Source organism: Physeter macrocephalus, chromosome 5, assembly GCF_002837175.3.
Source record: "Physeter macrocephalus isolate SW-GA chromosome 5, ASM283717v5, whole genome shotgun sequence".
In the NCBI taxonomy this organism is placed as follows: Eukaryota; Metazoa; Chordata; class Mammalia; order Artiodactyla; family Physeteridae; genus Physeter; species Physeter macrocephalus.
The window spans coordinates 28,997,210-29,012,751 of NC_041218.1; the positions used below are offsets into that span (position 1 = coordinate 28,997,210).

General features: G+C 40.7%; 1 protein-coding gene across 2 annotated transcripts in view; it reads left to right on the plus strand.

The window, feature by feature from the left end:
* AASS (aminoadipate-semialdehyde synthase) overlaps positions 1-15,542 on the plus strand; it is a 69,280-nt gene that overhangs the window by 29,824 nt on the left and 23,914 nt on the right. For both annotated transcript variants that reach the window (XM_024128285.3, XM_024128293.3), the window contains exons 12-15: positions 11,185-11,244; positions 11,434-11,501; positions 13,950-14,071; positions 14,259-14,385. In XM_024128285.3, coding sequence (XP_023984053.1) covers positions 11,185-11,244; positions 11,434-11,501; positions 13,950-14,071; positions 14,259-14,385 — 377 coding nt within the window. The remainder of the gene's footprint in view (positions 1-11,184; positions 11,245-11,433; positions 11,502-13,949; positions 14,072-14,258; positions 14,386-15,542) is intronic.

Below are 15,542 nucleotides of genomic sequence, written 5' to 3' on the forward strand. Positions count from 1 at the left end.
ATATCTTCTTCTTGGATTCATCCCTTGATCATTCTGTAGTGTCCTTCTTTGTCTCTTGTAATAGTCTTTATTTTAAAGTCTATTTTGTCTTATATGAGAATTGCTACTCCAGCTTTCTTTTGATTTCCATTTGCATGGAATATCTTTTTCCATCCCCTCACTTTCAGTCTCTATGTGTCCCTAGGTCTGAAGTGGGTCTCTTGTAGACAGCATATATATGGGTCTTGTTTTTATATCCATTCAGCAAGCCTGTGTCTTTTGGTGGAAGCATTTAATCCATTTACATTTAAAGTGATTATCGATATGTATGTTCCTATTACCATTTTCTTAATTGTTTTGGGTTTTTTTTTTTTTTAGGTCTTTTCCTTCTCTTGTGTTTCCTTCCTAGAGAAATTCCTTTAGCATTTGCTGTAAAGCTGGTTTTGTGGTGCTGAATTCTCTTAGCTTTTACTTGTCTGTAAAGCTTTTAATTTCTCCATCGAATCAGAATGAGATCCTTGCTGAGTCGAGTAATCTGGTTGTAGGTTTTTCCCTTTTGTCACTTTAAATATGTCCTGCCACACCCTTCGGGCTTGCAGATTTTCTGCTGAGAAATCAGCTGTTAAACTTATGGGGATTCCCTTGTATGTTATTTGTTGTTTTTCCCTTGCTGCTTTTAATATTTTTTCTTTGTATTTAATTTTTGATAGTTTGATTAATATGTGTTTTTGTGTGTTTCTCCTTGGATTTATCCTGTATAGGACTCTCTGCGCTTCCTGGACTTGACTATTTCTTTTCCCATATTAGGGAAGTTTTCAACTATAATCTCTTCAAATATTTTCTCAGACCCTTTCTTTTTCTCTTTTTCTTCTGGGACCCCTATAATTCAAATGTTGGTGCTTTTAATGTTGTCCCAGAGGTCTCTGAGACTGTCCTAATTTCTTTTCATTCTTTTTTCTTTTTTTTGCTCTGTGGCAGTTGTTTCCACTCTGTTATCTTCCAGGTCACTTATTCTTTCTTCTGCCTCAGTTATTCTTCTATTGATTCCTTCTAGAGAATTTTTAATTTCATTTATTGTGTTGTTCATCATCGTTTGTTTGCTCTTTAATCCTTCTAGGTCCTTGTTAAACGTTTCTTGTATTTTCTCCACTTTTTTCCCAAGATTATGGATCATCTTTTCTATCATTACTCTGAATTCTTTTTCAGGTAGATTGCCTATTTCCTCTTTATTTGTTTGGTCTGGTAGGTTTTTACCTTGCTCTCTCATAGGCTATGTATTTCTCTGTCTTCTCATTTTTCTTAACTTACTGTGTTTGGGGTCTCCTTTTTGCAGGCTGCAGGTTCATAGTTCCCGTTGTTTTTGGTGTCTGCCCCCAATTGGTAAGGTTGGTTCAGTGGTTTGTGTCAGCTTCCTTGTGGAGGGGACTTTTGCTTGTGTTCTGATGGATGAGGCTGGATCTTGTCTTTCTCATGGGCAGGACTGCGTCTGTTGTGTGTTTTGGGGTGTCTGTGGCCTTATTATGATTTTAGGCAGCCTCTTTGCTAATGGATGGGGTTGTGTTCCTGTCTTGCTAGTTGTTTGGCATAAGGTGTCCAGCACTGTAGCTTGCTGGTCGTTGAGTGGAGCTGGGTTTTTGCATTGAGATGGAGATCTCTGGGAGAGCTTTCATCATTTTGGTGTTACTTGGGGCTCTGAGGTCTCTGGTGGACCAATGTCATGAACTCGGCTATCCCACCTAAGAGACTCAGGCCTGACACCCAGCCGGAGCACCAAGACCATGTCAGCCACACGGCTCAGAAGAAAAGGGAGGAAAAGAAAAAGAAAAAAAAATAAATAAAATAGTTATTAAAAATATATATTATTAAAAATTTAAAAAATAATTAAAAAGAAAGAAAGAAAGCAGAGAGCATCCAAACCAATAAACAAATCCACCAATGATAACAAATGGTAAATACTATACAAAAGAAAAAAATCCCCAAAAAACACAAAAAATGGACATCTAGAACCCTAGGTTAAATGGTAAATGCAAAGCCATACAGACAGAATCACACAAAGCATCATACACACACACATAAAAGGAGAAAAAGAAAAAATATATAAATATATGTATGTATAAAGGAAGAGAGTAACCAAATCATAAACAAATCTAACAGTGATAATAAGCTCTAAATACTAAACTAAGATAAACATAAAACCAGAAACAAATTAGACACAGAAAGCAAACCCCAAGTCTAGAGTTGCTCCCAAAGTCCACCGCCTCAATTTTGAGATGATTCGTTGTCTATTCAGGCATTCCACAGATACAGGGTCCATCAAGTTGACTGTGGAGATTCAATCCACTGCTCCTGAGGCTGCACAGAGAAACTTTTCCCTTTCTCTTCTTTGTTCGCACAGCTCCTGGGGTTCAGCTTTGGGTTTGGCCCCGCCTCTGCGTGTAGGTCGCCCTCAGGAGTCTGTTCCCACCCAGACAGGATGGGGTTAAAGGAGAAGCTGATTAGGGGCCTCTGGCTCACTCAGCTGGGGGAAGGGAGGGGTACGGATGCGGGGCGAGCCTGCGGTGGCAGAGGCCGGCGTGACGTTGCAACAGCCTGAGGCGCGCCGTGTGTTCTCCCAGGAAGTTGTCCCTGGATCATGGGACCCTGGCAGCGGCGGGCTGGGCTGCACAGGCTCCCGGGAGGGGAGGTGTGGAGAGTCACCTGTGCTCGCACACAGGCCTCTTGGTGGCGGCAGCAGCAGCCTTAGCATTTCATGCCCGTCTCTGGTGTCTGCGTTGATAGCCGCGGCTTGTGTCCATCTCTGGAGCTCGTTTAGGCTGTGCTCTGAATCCCCTCTCCTTGCACATCCCGAAACAATGGTCTTTTGCCTCTTAGGCAGTTCCAGACTTTTTCCCGGACTCCCTCCCGATTAGCTGTGGCACACTAGCCCCCTTCAGGCTGTGTTCACGCAGCCAACCCAAGTCCTCTCCCTGGGATCCGACCTCCGAAGCCTGAGCCTCAGTTCCCAGCCCCCGCCTGCCCCGGCGGGTGAGTAGACAAGCCTCTTGGGCTGGTGAGTGCTAGTCATCACCGATCCTCTGTATAGGAATCTCTCCGCTTTCCCTCTGCGCCCCTGTTGCTGTGCTCTCCTCCATGGCTCTGAAGCTTCCCCCCTGCCCACCCCCCATCTCCACCAGTGAAGGGCCTTCCTAGTGTGTGGAAACCTTTCCTCCTTCACAGCTCCCTCCCAGAGGTGCAGGTCCCATCCCTATTCTTTTGTCTCTGTTTTTCCTTTTTTCTTTTGCTCTACCCAGTTATGTGGTGATTTTCTTGCCTTTTGGGAAGTCTGAGGTCTTCTGCCAGCGTTCAGTAGGTGTTCTGTAGGAGTTGTTCCACATGTTGATGTATTTTTGATGTATTTGTGGGGAGGAAGGTGATCTCCACGTCTTGCTCGTCTGCTGTCTTAAAGGTCCCCTGGCCATGTATTATTTATTGTGATCAGCGATTGACTGCTGAAATACTGTGTTATCTAAATTCCATTTTCTTTGTCAGAGAAAAGCTTTCTTATTTCAGTATTTATCCTAAGCATTCATACCCATCCTGCTTTCTTTCTTTTGCTAATGGCTGTCTGCCTCAGGCAATGGTTCCAAAGTTATGAAGAGTGGCTCTTGTCCTTTTCATCCATGGTTTCACTCAGGAACTCTCACACTAAAATGGGGCAATAGGTAGTGTGGTATCAATAAGTGCAACTTCCAGCCCATTTTCTTCTTTTCTTTCACAAATTATTCTATTGTGACCCTTTGTTTTTCCTCCTGGAATATGTCAGCAGGGAGATGTAACAGGCTTTAGAAAATGCTGGTGGCAGGCATTATCATGGTTGGAAACAATATTATATAGCACTTACTATGTTCCAGACAATGTTCAAATTACTTTATATATTTTAATTTTTAAATACTCGTGATCACCCTTTCAGGTAGGTACCATTATCAACCCATTGTACTGATTAGAAAACTGAGACACAAAGAAGTAAAGGCTGAGAAAGCTTGCTGATGCAGTACTGGATCTGCAGTGTGTCTGGAATTGGTGCTGAGGGATTAAAGTAGCCTGAGAAAGAGAGTATAAATGCCAGGTTTTACTGGAGACATCCCTTTCTTTGTGGCCTTGAGCTGGACACTCACTTCCTTTCTGAGCCTCAGATGTTTCACCTGTAAAGTAAGGTAGTTTTAATATATAATCTTAATGGTCCCTCTAGTTCTAACATTCTATAATTGTAAATGTTTAAGTGGTGAAAAGCATGTGCATATTTAAAAAGTAATAAGAAATTTACCTAGATGTTTAGTATTTTCAGTGATGTTCATTCATTTCCCTCTGGTATCATTTCCCTGAAGAATCAATAACTTCCTTTAGCCCTTTACTTGAATTTTTATTTCGGATATTCTCTTTTCAGTTCTAAACTTTCCATTTAGTACTTTTTCCCCCTCTTTCTCTCCTGAGAATTTCTATCTGTTTATTTATTATGAGTGTAGTTTCCTTTATCCCATGGAGCACAGTTGTAAAAGCCACTTTACAGTCTACCTCATATTTCCAAAATTCTGGGTAAACTTGGACTTGAAATACATTGATTGTCTTTTCCCTTGAGAATGGATCATGTCATAGTTTTCTCGTTTTCTTAAGCTGAATAATTTTGGAGAACATCCTGGATGAGGTGAAGAGTCATGCTGTGGAAATTCTGGATTGTTACATTTCTCTGAAAAGTGTTGATTTTGTTTGGTTTATTTGGCTTTTTTTAGCAAGCAATTAACTTGGCTAGACTTAAAGTGAAAACTCTGTCTCACCTGAGACAGGTAGCTCAAGTAAAAGTTCAGCTCTTTTATCTTTATCTGGATTGCTTGTAATCTGACCTGCACATGCTCAGTCCTTCCAGACTTGGACCAGAGTTTACATGGAAGTTGGGCTTCACTTTATCTGACTCCGTCCTTTTTCGCATTTTCCAGTCACACTCCAGAGGCTGTGGTGCTGTTTGTTTTTAGCCCTGTTTCCTCAGATCAGAAAGTCAGTGAGCTTGCTGCAGGTTTTTATCTCCTCACACCACGTGGCCCCTCCTCAGGGCAATGCCAAGAGAACAGCAAGCTCAAACTATGGCACTGCTATTTCTTCCGAGTTTTGACACTCTCTCCAAACCGCCTGCTATTCTTCCTTCTCTGAAGCCCTCATGTAGTTAGTTTTGTTTGTATTCTGTCCAGAGTTTATAGCTGTTATGTGTAGGAGGGATGGTCTGTTAGAACTTAGTCCCTACCTAAAAGAGAACTCCCCAGTCATAATACATTAATTAAATCAGCTTGACTCCAGCAGAGCTTTGGAGTAACTAGAAGAGCTATCGGTGAGCCTTTGGCTTTAATTCATCTTTTGAATCTTACAAGTATGCATTTCAGTGCAACTCTTACCTTATTAGGCCAAAATATGGAAAATGTTGCATGCTAATTTGCCTTTGTGAATGGATTTGACTGTTATTTCTTGAAATGTCTTTTTGTTTGGCTGCTCTAAAATCATTTACCATTCTAAGAAGCTGTTACTAGCCATTTTCAAGTCACAAATTATTATGTTTCAAAATTTCAATTACAAGTTTCTTTCTTTTTTTTTAACTAATTAATTTATCCATCTACTTATTTATTTATTTATGGCTGAGTTGGGTCTTTTGTTGTTGTGCGCGGGCTTTCTCTAGTTGTGGTGAGCGGGGGCTACTCTTCGTTGCGGCACGCGGGCTTCTCGTTGCGGTGGCTTCTCTTGTTGCGGAGCACGGGGTCTAGATGTGTGGGCTTCAGTAGTTGTGGCACGCGGGCTCAGTAGTTGTGGCTCACGGGCTCTAGAGCACAGGTTCAGTAGTTGTGGCCCATGGGCTTAGTTACTCCACGGCATGTGGGATTTTCCCGGACCAGGGCTTGAACCTGTGTCCCCTGCATTGGCAGGCGGATTCTTAACCACTGTGCCACCAGAGAAGCCCTACAAGTTTATTTCTTTTGGACCTTAGAACACAGTTTTTCACTCCAATTTGTCCTTAATCAAAATTGCCATTCATTCAGTAGTTGATCTCATACAGATGTTAGGAGAAAAGCAAGCCAATTCAATGAAATCCTTAGTAGAGTGTGTTTGAGGGTTAGCCCATGTAACTGATGAGGGATAAGTAAAATTTAAATAAAATTTTTCTTAAAGAAGAAAATATAATTTTTTTTACATTATATAATAGTATAAAATATTAAAGTATCACAGATAAGTGATATGTAAGTATATAGCATGATAAATTATCACAAAGACACCCATGTGAACACCACATAGGTAAAAAAGAGAACAATGTTAACATCCCAGAAATCCCCTTGTGCCTCTCCCAGCACCGTTCCCACTCTCCTTCTGAAAGGTATCTACTATCTTGACTAAAAACTATGGATTAGTTTTGCCTTTTTGGGGAAAATTTTATTTTTTGAACATATTAATCAGAGTTTAAACTCACTTCTGATAATTACGATGAACTTTTGGGTCTGTTTATGTTCTTTGTTTTACTTTTTCTTGGTTTTCAGTCAATTCTTATCACTTAATATGCCTGTTTAGTTTTGATTGAATGTTGAATATTGTGTATATAAAATTTTAGAGATGATATGAGGCTCTGGATGTTGTGTATTTTTTTTTTTTTTTTTTGTGGTATGCGGGCCTCCCTCTGCTGTGGCCTCTCCCGTTGCGGAGCACAGGCTCCGGACGCGCAGGCTCAGCGGCCTTGGCTCACGGGCCCAGCCGCTCCGCGGCATGTGGGATCCTCCCCGACCGGGGCGCGAACCCGGTTCCCCTGCATCGGCAGGCGGACGCGGAACCACTGCGCCACCAGGGAAGCCCTGTTGTGTATTTTTTTCAGAGAAGATTTCCTTTGTTTCTGGCAGGGGGATAGGCTAGGGAAAAAAATCACCTCAATTCATGATTCAAAGCGGGGCTTTAGGGGCTTCCCTGGTGGCGCAGTGGTTCCGCGTCCGCCTGCCGATGCAGGGGAACCGGGTTCGCGCCCCGGTCGGGGAGGATCCCACATGCCGCGGAGCGGCTGGGCCCGTGAGCCAAGGCCGCGGAGCCGGCGCGGCCGGAGCCGGTGCACCGCAACGGGAGAGGCCACAGCAGAGGGAGGCCCGCATACCACAAAAAAATAAATAAATAAATAAAAAGGTGGGCTTTGGTCCTTTGGAAAACCGATGTTTTTCAATTTACCATTTATTTAGAATATAGTCTTTCAGGATCCCAGATGAAAATCTGGCCTTTATTAGGATCCCCTTCAACAGAACTTAAACTCCAGTTTTTGTCACCCTATTGTTTAAGGTCAGCCAAAAGCTCTTCTCAGTTTCTCTCTGCTCAGCACCCCAGCCATTGCTTCCACATGGGTGACTACATCTAAGAGGAGTGCTTAGAGGTCTGTTGACAAGGCCAACTTCCCTAACTTGTCACAGCTTCTTCCTTTTATATATCACTAAGGTCTTCCAAATAGTGTGGTGGGATTGTCTTGGAGACATCTATCTCAGCCTATCTTTGAGCACTGGACATTTTTGAAAACTGATGACTGTCTCTATGTAGTTTTAATAATATGTGTATCTGCTTACCACTAAAAAATTAAGTATATTTTCTGTATTCTTTTCTGATAATGGTATGGGAGCTATACTTAAAGTACCTCGGAGATATTGTGGGTTTAGTTTCAGACCACTGCAATAAAGTGAATATCACAATAAAGTGAATATCACAATAAAGTGAGTCACACAAAGTTTTTGCTTTCCCAGTGCATATACAAGTTATGTTTAAACGATACTGTAGTCTATTAAGTGTGCAATAGCATTAAGTCTAAAGAAAATGTACACACCTTAATTAAGAGATACAATATTATATATCAATTCCACTTCAATTAAAAAAATACTTTATTGCTAAAATATGTTAACCATCATCTGAGCCTTCAGTAAGTCATTATCATTTTGCAATAGTAACATTAAAGATCACTGATCACAGATCAGCTTAACAAATAATAATAATAATGAAAAATTTTGAAATATTGGGAGAGTTACCAAAATGTGACACAGAGACATGAAGTGAGCAAATGCTTTTGGAATAATGGTACTGATAGGCTTGCCCGACACAGGGTTGCCACAAACCTTCAATTTGTAAAAAAAAAAAAAAAAAAAAAAAAAAATCAGTGCCTGTAAACCACAGTAAACTGAACACAATAGAACAAGATATGCCGGTATATGCACTGTCCTATTTCCCACAGATTTTCCTTTTTGACTTGAGGTCCCTATGGACCCTGTAGCACTGCAGGGCACAGGATATCATTTTGAACCAATATGGAAGTTTTGTTTCAGTTGAATTCAATAGATATTTCTTGTCTGTTGGAACAAGGCACACATATAAATGAAGAAAATTAAAACACAGTTTCTGACCTATAGGAGCATGAGGTCCAGGAAGGGGATAAGTTGACTGTGCAACTCTGCCATAAGATGGAATGTGACAGCCATCAGAAAGATGCTAATGATGTTGTGGAGGGAGAGGATCTGCCCTGTTGGGAAAGTCAGGGAAGGTGACATTTGAGCTGGCTCTTGGTAGATGTATAGGATCTGTTCATTTACGTAGGTGTGGGAGGCATCCTGTGTGATGGAGACGCAGCAAAGGTGGGAGTAATTTAACATAAGCTTTCTCTGTGTTGTCTGGTCTGGTGGAGTTAAGGTAAATATGTTGGTTCCATGTTAAAAGGGTCTTAACACCAGGATAAATAGCTTGAAATTAATTTAGAAAAGACTGATGAGGGACTTCCCTGGTGGCGCAGTGGTTAGGAATCCGCCTGCCAGTGCAGGGGACACAAGTTCCAGCCCCTGTCCGGGAAGATCCCACATGCTGCGGAGCAACTAATCCTGTGGGCCACAACTACTGAGCCTGTGCTCTAGAGCCTGTGAGCCACAACTACTGAGCCTGCGTGCCACAACTACTGAAGCCTGCACACCTAGAGCCCGTGCTCCGCAACAAGAGAAGCCACCGCAATGAGAAACCCACACACTGCAATGAAGAGTAGCCCCCACTCGCTGCAACTAGAGAAAGCCCGAGGGCAGCAACGAAGACCCAACACAGCCAAAAATAAATAAGTAAATAAAATAAATTTATTTTAAAAAAAAAGTGATGAGCCTCAAAGGTGTTATATGTGAAAGTGACAAGACATACCACATGTTCCAGGAGGCTTGTGCTTGCAGATTTGTACTGGCCGAATTCTATCAAGGGAGACAGTTAAATGCAGTAATCAAACAGCCTTTTGTTATCTTTTATGTTTGCCTTTCTTTAAGTGGACTCAAGACAATTATTAGGGACTTCCCGTTGGTCCAGTGGTTAAGTTCTGCGCTTCCACTGCAGGGGGCACAGGTTCTATCCCTGGTTGGGGAACTAAGATCCCGCATACAGTGTAGCATGGCCAAAAAAAAAAAAAAAAATGAAATGAGGATTGGCATCTCTGAGGAATGCAGTTCAAGACAATTATTAATTTCCTTGGGGAAAAAAATCCATTGAACTTTAAGTAATTATTGCATGTATCCACTAAGGTATTTATTGTATATTTACCATTTTATAATGTAGTAGGCATACAGCAAGATGCCAAGTGCAGTTCCTACTTTCCAGGTCTGCTAGGGGGCAGATTTTGGTAAAGGCTTTTCAGAGGAGGCAATTCTTCAGCTGCATCTTGGAGACCAAAGAGGAGGAATTCCAGGTAGAGGAATAGCATGTGAGGCATCTACATGGTGTGGCACAGAGGCAGGTGAGGGCGTGATGCAGATACGCAGCTCCATGCTGTTAGCAGGACTGAAGTGTTGGGTGTGAGGCCAATGGGAGGGTGAGGGCAGGAGAGGCAGAGCCAGACTGTAGAGGAGCCTGAGACTAACTTGAAGGCAACGGAAAGCTACTGAATTATTTTAAATAGGCACAGGAGAAATAATCAGATTTGTGTTGTAGATTGGAGATAAATGGAAGAAAGAGAGGTGGGAAGTAGTTCCCATGGTCCCAGTGAGGCCTAAATAAAGCTGTGGAATTAGAGATAAAGAGCAGAGAGAGAGTGAAAAGATACACAAGAGTTCAGCGGTTTAACCGTATACCGAGTGGGATGTGAACTCATTTCATTGTCTACTTACTAATGGCTCCTGGCTTGTAGACAGGGTTGGTAGGTGGAGAAGTCAGCTTGAGAAGGAAATACTCCAAAGGTGCCTGGGAGAAACAAGCAGTGGGGAGACCCCAGGTGTGTCCATTTCATCAGTTTCCCAAAGAATGCCCTGGCTTTGCCATTATCCCAGCAATAGAGAGCCTAGGTGTCTTATATTTTAGATACATGGAAGTAGTTTTATATTTATTTGAATACAGTAAACAAATACTGTCCTGCCAGCATCTGGTAGGTACATTTTACACTTTCTTAGTTGGATGAGTGCTCTGGACCTTAACCTATGGATAAAGAAGGAATGATTGTCTCATTGGCCATCAGAAGCAATCATACTGACTTATATGACCTTTACCCTTTGGCAGTCTATTCAAGGATTCTATACCTTGGAAAAAAAGAGGAGGACTGGGATGCTGGGATGTTAATTGGAGAGATGTGGCTTTTGTTGTTGGCCATCTGACTCATTCTTGCAAGATAATGGGAAGAGTGTAAATGACTTTTTGAGTCTACTAGGTCAAGTCATTTTCCTTGACACTTTTGAAATGCTGATGTGCCTATACATAGAACTAATATTGACCTGAGGGAGACTCTCTATTGTAGGGTTGGTGGCTCTTTTGTCTGGAAGACCCATTCTCTACTTCTAATAAAACAGCCTGAACCTTTGGGAAGGGGTAGAATTCCTCAGAGTGAGGACTATGGTTATAAAGCGTGTGATGATATTTACCAGCATGCTCAACGTGACACATTTAACTGGTGGGGAAGCATAAGTCTTTTGTGCTTCCAGTAAGCAAACATGATTTAATTTGGGTTTTAGAGTTGGAAATTGTACTGAAATAACATGTTTTAGGGGGGCAGAATTCATTGCTTATAGAAAACTTCTTTTACCGATTATTTATACAATTCAGTGATTTTCAAAAAACTGTTTTCTAAACTATTTTTTTTCCTTTGACTAATATTTTAATATGGATAAAACAGCAAGAAGCCTTCTTTGCAATGTCACTTCTCTCTTTCCAATCTCTTTTCCTTTTCAGATATTATCAGACGCGACACAGCCTCTTGAAAGTCAGAATTTTTCTCCTGTGGTGCGAGATGTAAGTTATGAAAAGAATTTCTTTTCATGAATGTCTTTTTCCACCACTATCCTTGCTCCCCATTCTCCCCTTTCCTTTTTCTCTCCCTGTCTTTCTCTGTTACTCTCTCTTTTCTCTATTAGTCATGAGCCCATGTTTGTGGGACTAAATGTGGTGACTAAAGAAATGTCTTGTATCGTATATATTCAGGCAGTGATTACATCCAACGGCACATTGTCTAATAAGTATAAATATATCCAGAAACTCCGGGAGAGCAGGTAAGCATCATTCACATCCTCTTGTTTAATACATTTATTCTTATCTTGGCTCTCATGAGTACTTTTTCTAATGCTTCCATGTGAGTTCGTGATGCTAGGATTATGCAATATGTAATTTTTAAAAATGTCTGTAAATAATAGGAAATTCAAACGAAGTGACTGCCTGGAACCGGTGTGAATTATTTTCCCTTGAACAGTATTATAGCATCATTCTGGCTTTCTGTTATCCATGTAGACTTGGGTGTAAGTAAGCAAAACTCCAAAAGCTCTGTCCTTGTTCTTTCTCCAGCATTTTGCATATTATAATGTCTCAGCTATTCTCTCAAAGGAAAATGAGCTTGCTAACCCTTTCTGTGGTGCTTTCAGGCTGATTTTTAGTTGAGGATTTGGACTCTCTTTTGTTTAGGACGATACTCGGCAAAGTGGGCTTTTGGTTAGAAATTAAGAAAAGTAGTGAAGAAAGAAAATCGTGAGAGGTCAGTTTTCCCTGGGGATTCTTACTAGGAGGAAAGTGTCAGGAAGTAATGTGGCAAACCTACTGGAGAGAACAGTTCTCTTAGGAAGGTACTTAGCTAAGGCCCTGGTTTCTATAATTGGTTTTACTACTCAAAGTTTGGAAACATTGACATTTCTTTGTAATGTTCTGGTCTCCAACTGATTGCACTTGATCCGTGTTTATATCTGCTCCACTGGTCTATTCACATTAAAAAAAAATAACCGATGCACTGAATTCTCAGGAGAAGCCAGAGTGGGAAAATTAAAAACAAACAAACAAACTGCCTGATCTTCTTTCTGAGTTTTTCCACCTATAAGAAGTAAATAAGAGATATGACCAGATCAAGTACTACTGTTAACGCCTTTTTCAAATGTGTTTGTTAGCTTACAGTAATTTTTTTGTGTCAGTGAAATATTCTGTCATGATACAAGAGTGTATAATTTGTTTTTTAAAAAAGCAACTAGTTCTATAACTCCGTAGGAGAGTGTCTTGTAGGGGAAACTGCATATATTTGTTTTTCATAGTTCTGTGTATCTTTGAATTTTCATCATCAGATGGTCTCTTTCTTACATTACTAATCCCCATGACGTGTCTAACATGGCCAGTCGCTCTTTACACACCATATTTCACGTAGCGGCAGGTCTGCTGGCTCCAACTGCTAGGACTTCCTGCCCTCCTTCCCAGGTAGAACCTTGTGCCAAGAGACTGAAAATGAAGATTGCATTTTGGAAGGAAACTGGAGTTATCTTGAATCCCTGCCTTGTTCTTTTGTTCTCTTCGTTCCTTAGCACAGTGATTATTAACCTGGAGCGCTTTGGGGTTGCTGATGGGGTGGACAGTATTAAAATCTAGGAGCGAATTCTTAAAAATGTATTTTGAACATTTTATTCTTTGGGCATCAAAATAATGTGTTTCAATTACACAAACTACAGAAAGTGCTGTTAGAGAGGATCTGTAATAGTGTTTCTTTCTGGGAGGTGAAATGGGATGGGGGTGGAAGTTAAAGGGGTCCTCCCCTCATCAGTAATATGAGTTCTGGGGGTGAAGAGGGGGCAGGAACATTTTACATTTAAATTTATTTTTATTCACTTATAATTAATGAAACGAAGTGAAGTTAAATAAAGGTTAAAGTTTGAGAGACATCCTGGCCTAAAAGATTCCAGCAACAGAGCCTCTGCTTAAGTCCCTGTCACCAAGCCATTTCCCTGGTTTTATAATGTTATCTGGGACTGATTCAGAAGACTTTTAATGAGTATCTTCCATCTTTAAGGCAAAACGCAGTGAGCAATAGTGGGTTTATAAAGACAGCTAAGACTCAGTCACTGTCTTGGAGGTCAGAGTTTGCAGGAAAGACAAAGAGTTAGCTGTCAGGAAGGCACAAATTCCAACAACAGAAAAATTCAAGAATTAAAGTTCTGCCTAGTGACTCATCTTATGTAGGTTTCTACACTTAACCCATGGCATTTGTGATTTCAGAATTATGGTTTTAACTGTTTTCAAGTGACCCTGAAGATAAATCACAAGACAGTGTCTAATATGATAATAATCTCCTCCGCAGATTGTTGTCTTCTTGGATTGTTGTGAGGAGTAAATAAGGTTCTGATGTAAGGCCCCCAGCATGATTTTGAATCATGTCCCCCGGAAGGATAAAGTGTGACACCAGGTTACTCAGTTGTGAGTAGCCAGGCACTGGTCCAGCATCTGCACCTCAGTAGTGGTATAGGGAGCTCATACACCTCAAAGATCTCAGGGTCTGTTGTTCATCATACAAGATCTAAAATAATGAAAAATGTTGGTATTGGGAACTCCTGTTGAGGTTCTTACTATAAGAAGTGTGGGAAAAAAATATTGCTTCACAGTCTAAGTTTTAGTTTGGTTTGGGGACTGCAACATTTGGTTATTTGAAACGTTTTTTTGTTCAAATTCCCTCCCCCCCACCCTTTTATTTATAGGGAACGTGTTCAGTCACTTTCAGTGGGCACCAAGAAAAAGGTCTTGGTTCTTGGATCTGGTTACGTATCTGAGCCGGTGTTGGAATACCTGTCGAGGGATGACAATATAGAAATAACAGTAGGTAAATAAGCCCCAATTTTTAAAGAAGAGGAAGTAAAATTGATTTCAAAACATGGCTACTCTGTGAATTTTAGATGACTATCTTGTTTCTAAACTTTGAAAAATTATTTTTGGAGATGTTAAAATGTGTTTTACTCTCTGACTAGTGGAAGGAAATCTAAAGATCGGACTTTGAAATTCTTGAATAGGTTCTGACATGAAGAATCAAATCGAACAGTTAGGCAAGAAATATAATATTAATCCTGTTAGCCTGTACGTTGGTAAACAAGAAGTGAAGTTGAGCTCCTTGGTGGCAACGCAGGATCTTGTCATCAGGTTAGTAAATAGTAAGAAATGATTGCCGTACGTTTTGTTGCTGTTGCTGTTGCTTCTCTTTCCTTATTTTCTCTCCTCTCCACTCTTCTCTTCTCCCCTCCTCTCCCCTGTCCTCCCTTCCCCCTTCTCTCCTCTTCTCTTCTCTCAGTAAACTTTTAAACTCACACGTGCATCCAGGAAAGTGCACAAATCATAAGTTTGTAGTTCAAAGAATTTTCACAAAGTGAACACATGGTGTAACCATCATCCACATCAGAAACAGAATATAATAGCATCCAAGAAGTGCTGCTTATGCCCCTGTTTATTACCAGCCCCATCCTTCAAGGGTAAGCACTGTCCTGGCTTCTAACATAAAGATTAGTTTCTGCTAGTTTTCAATTTGTACAGGCGGAATCTTTCAGTATGTCCTCATTTGTGGCTGCCTTCTTTCTTCAGCATTGTGATTGTGAGAGTCATTTGTGTGTGTTGTCTGTAATTGGAGTTTATTCTCTTTACTGTGTAATATTCCATTATGTGAATATGCTATTATTATCCATTTGACTGCTGATGAATGTTTAGGTTGTTTCCAGCATTTGGCTATTATGAATAGTGCTGCCATGAACAATTTAGTATTTGTCTTTTGGTTACCATATACACACATTTCTGTTGGGTATTCACCTAGAAGTGGACTTGCTGGGTCATGAGGCACTAATGACTTATATTTTGGTGGCTGTTTTTTCCTTTGGACTTATAAAGCTTAAATGAAAGTGAGTAGATTCTCTAGCCCTATGGCCATTTTTAGCCTTAGCAGAGGAACATATCTTGAAATATATCATTCATTACTATCTAATACAAATGCAGATGTAACTCTAGATACAGGGCTACAAAATGAAGGCTAGATACTTCATTTTGAAAATACCAAAGTGATAAGAATAAGCCATTTATCCTTAGAATATCATTTTTCCAAGATGGAAGGAAGAAAGTTAACCTGCTTTTTCATAATTAGATCACTTTCATCGTTAGATCAGATTCAGATGGTATCTTTGGAGGAAGTTCTGTGATTTCCTCCTTAAAAAAAGGCGGGGGGGGGTTGGAAAACAGACACAAAGAAAGGTTATTCTAAGTGGGAACTTTTGCATTATCTCTTAATATAGGCTCACTTAGGACACTTAAAAACA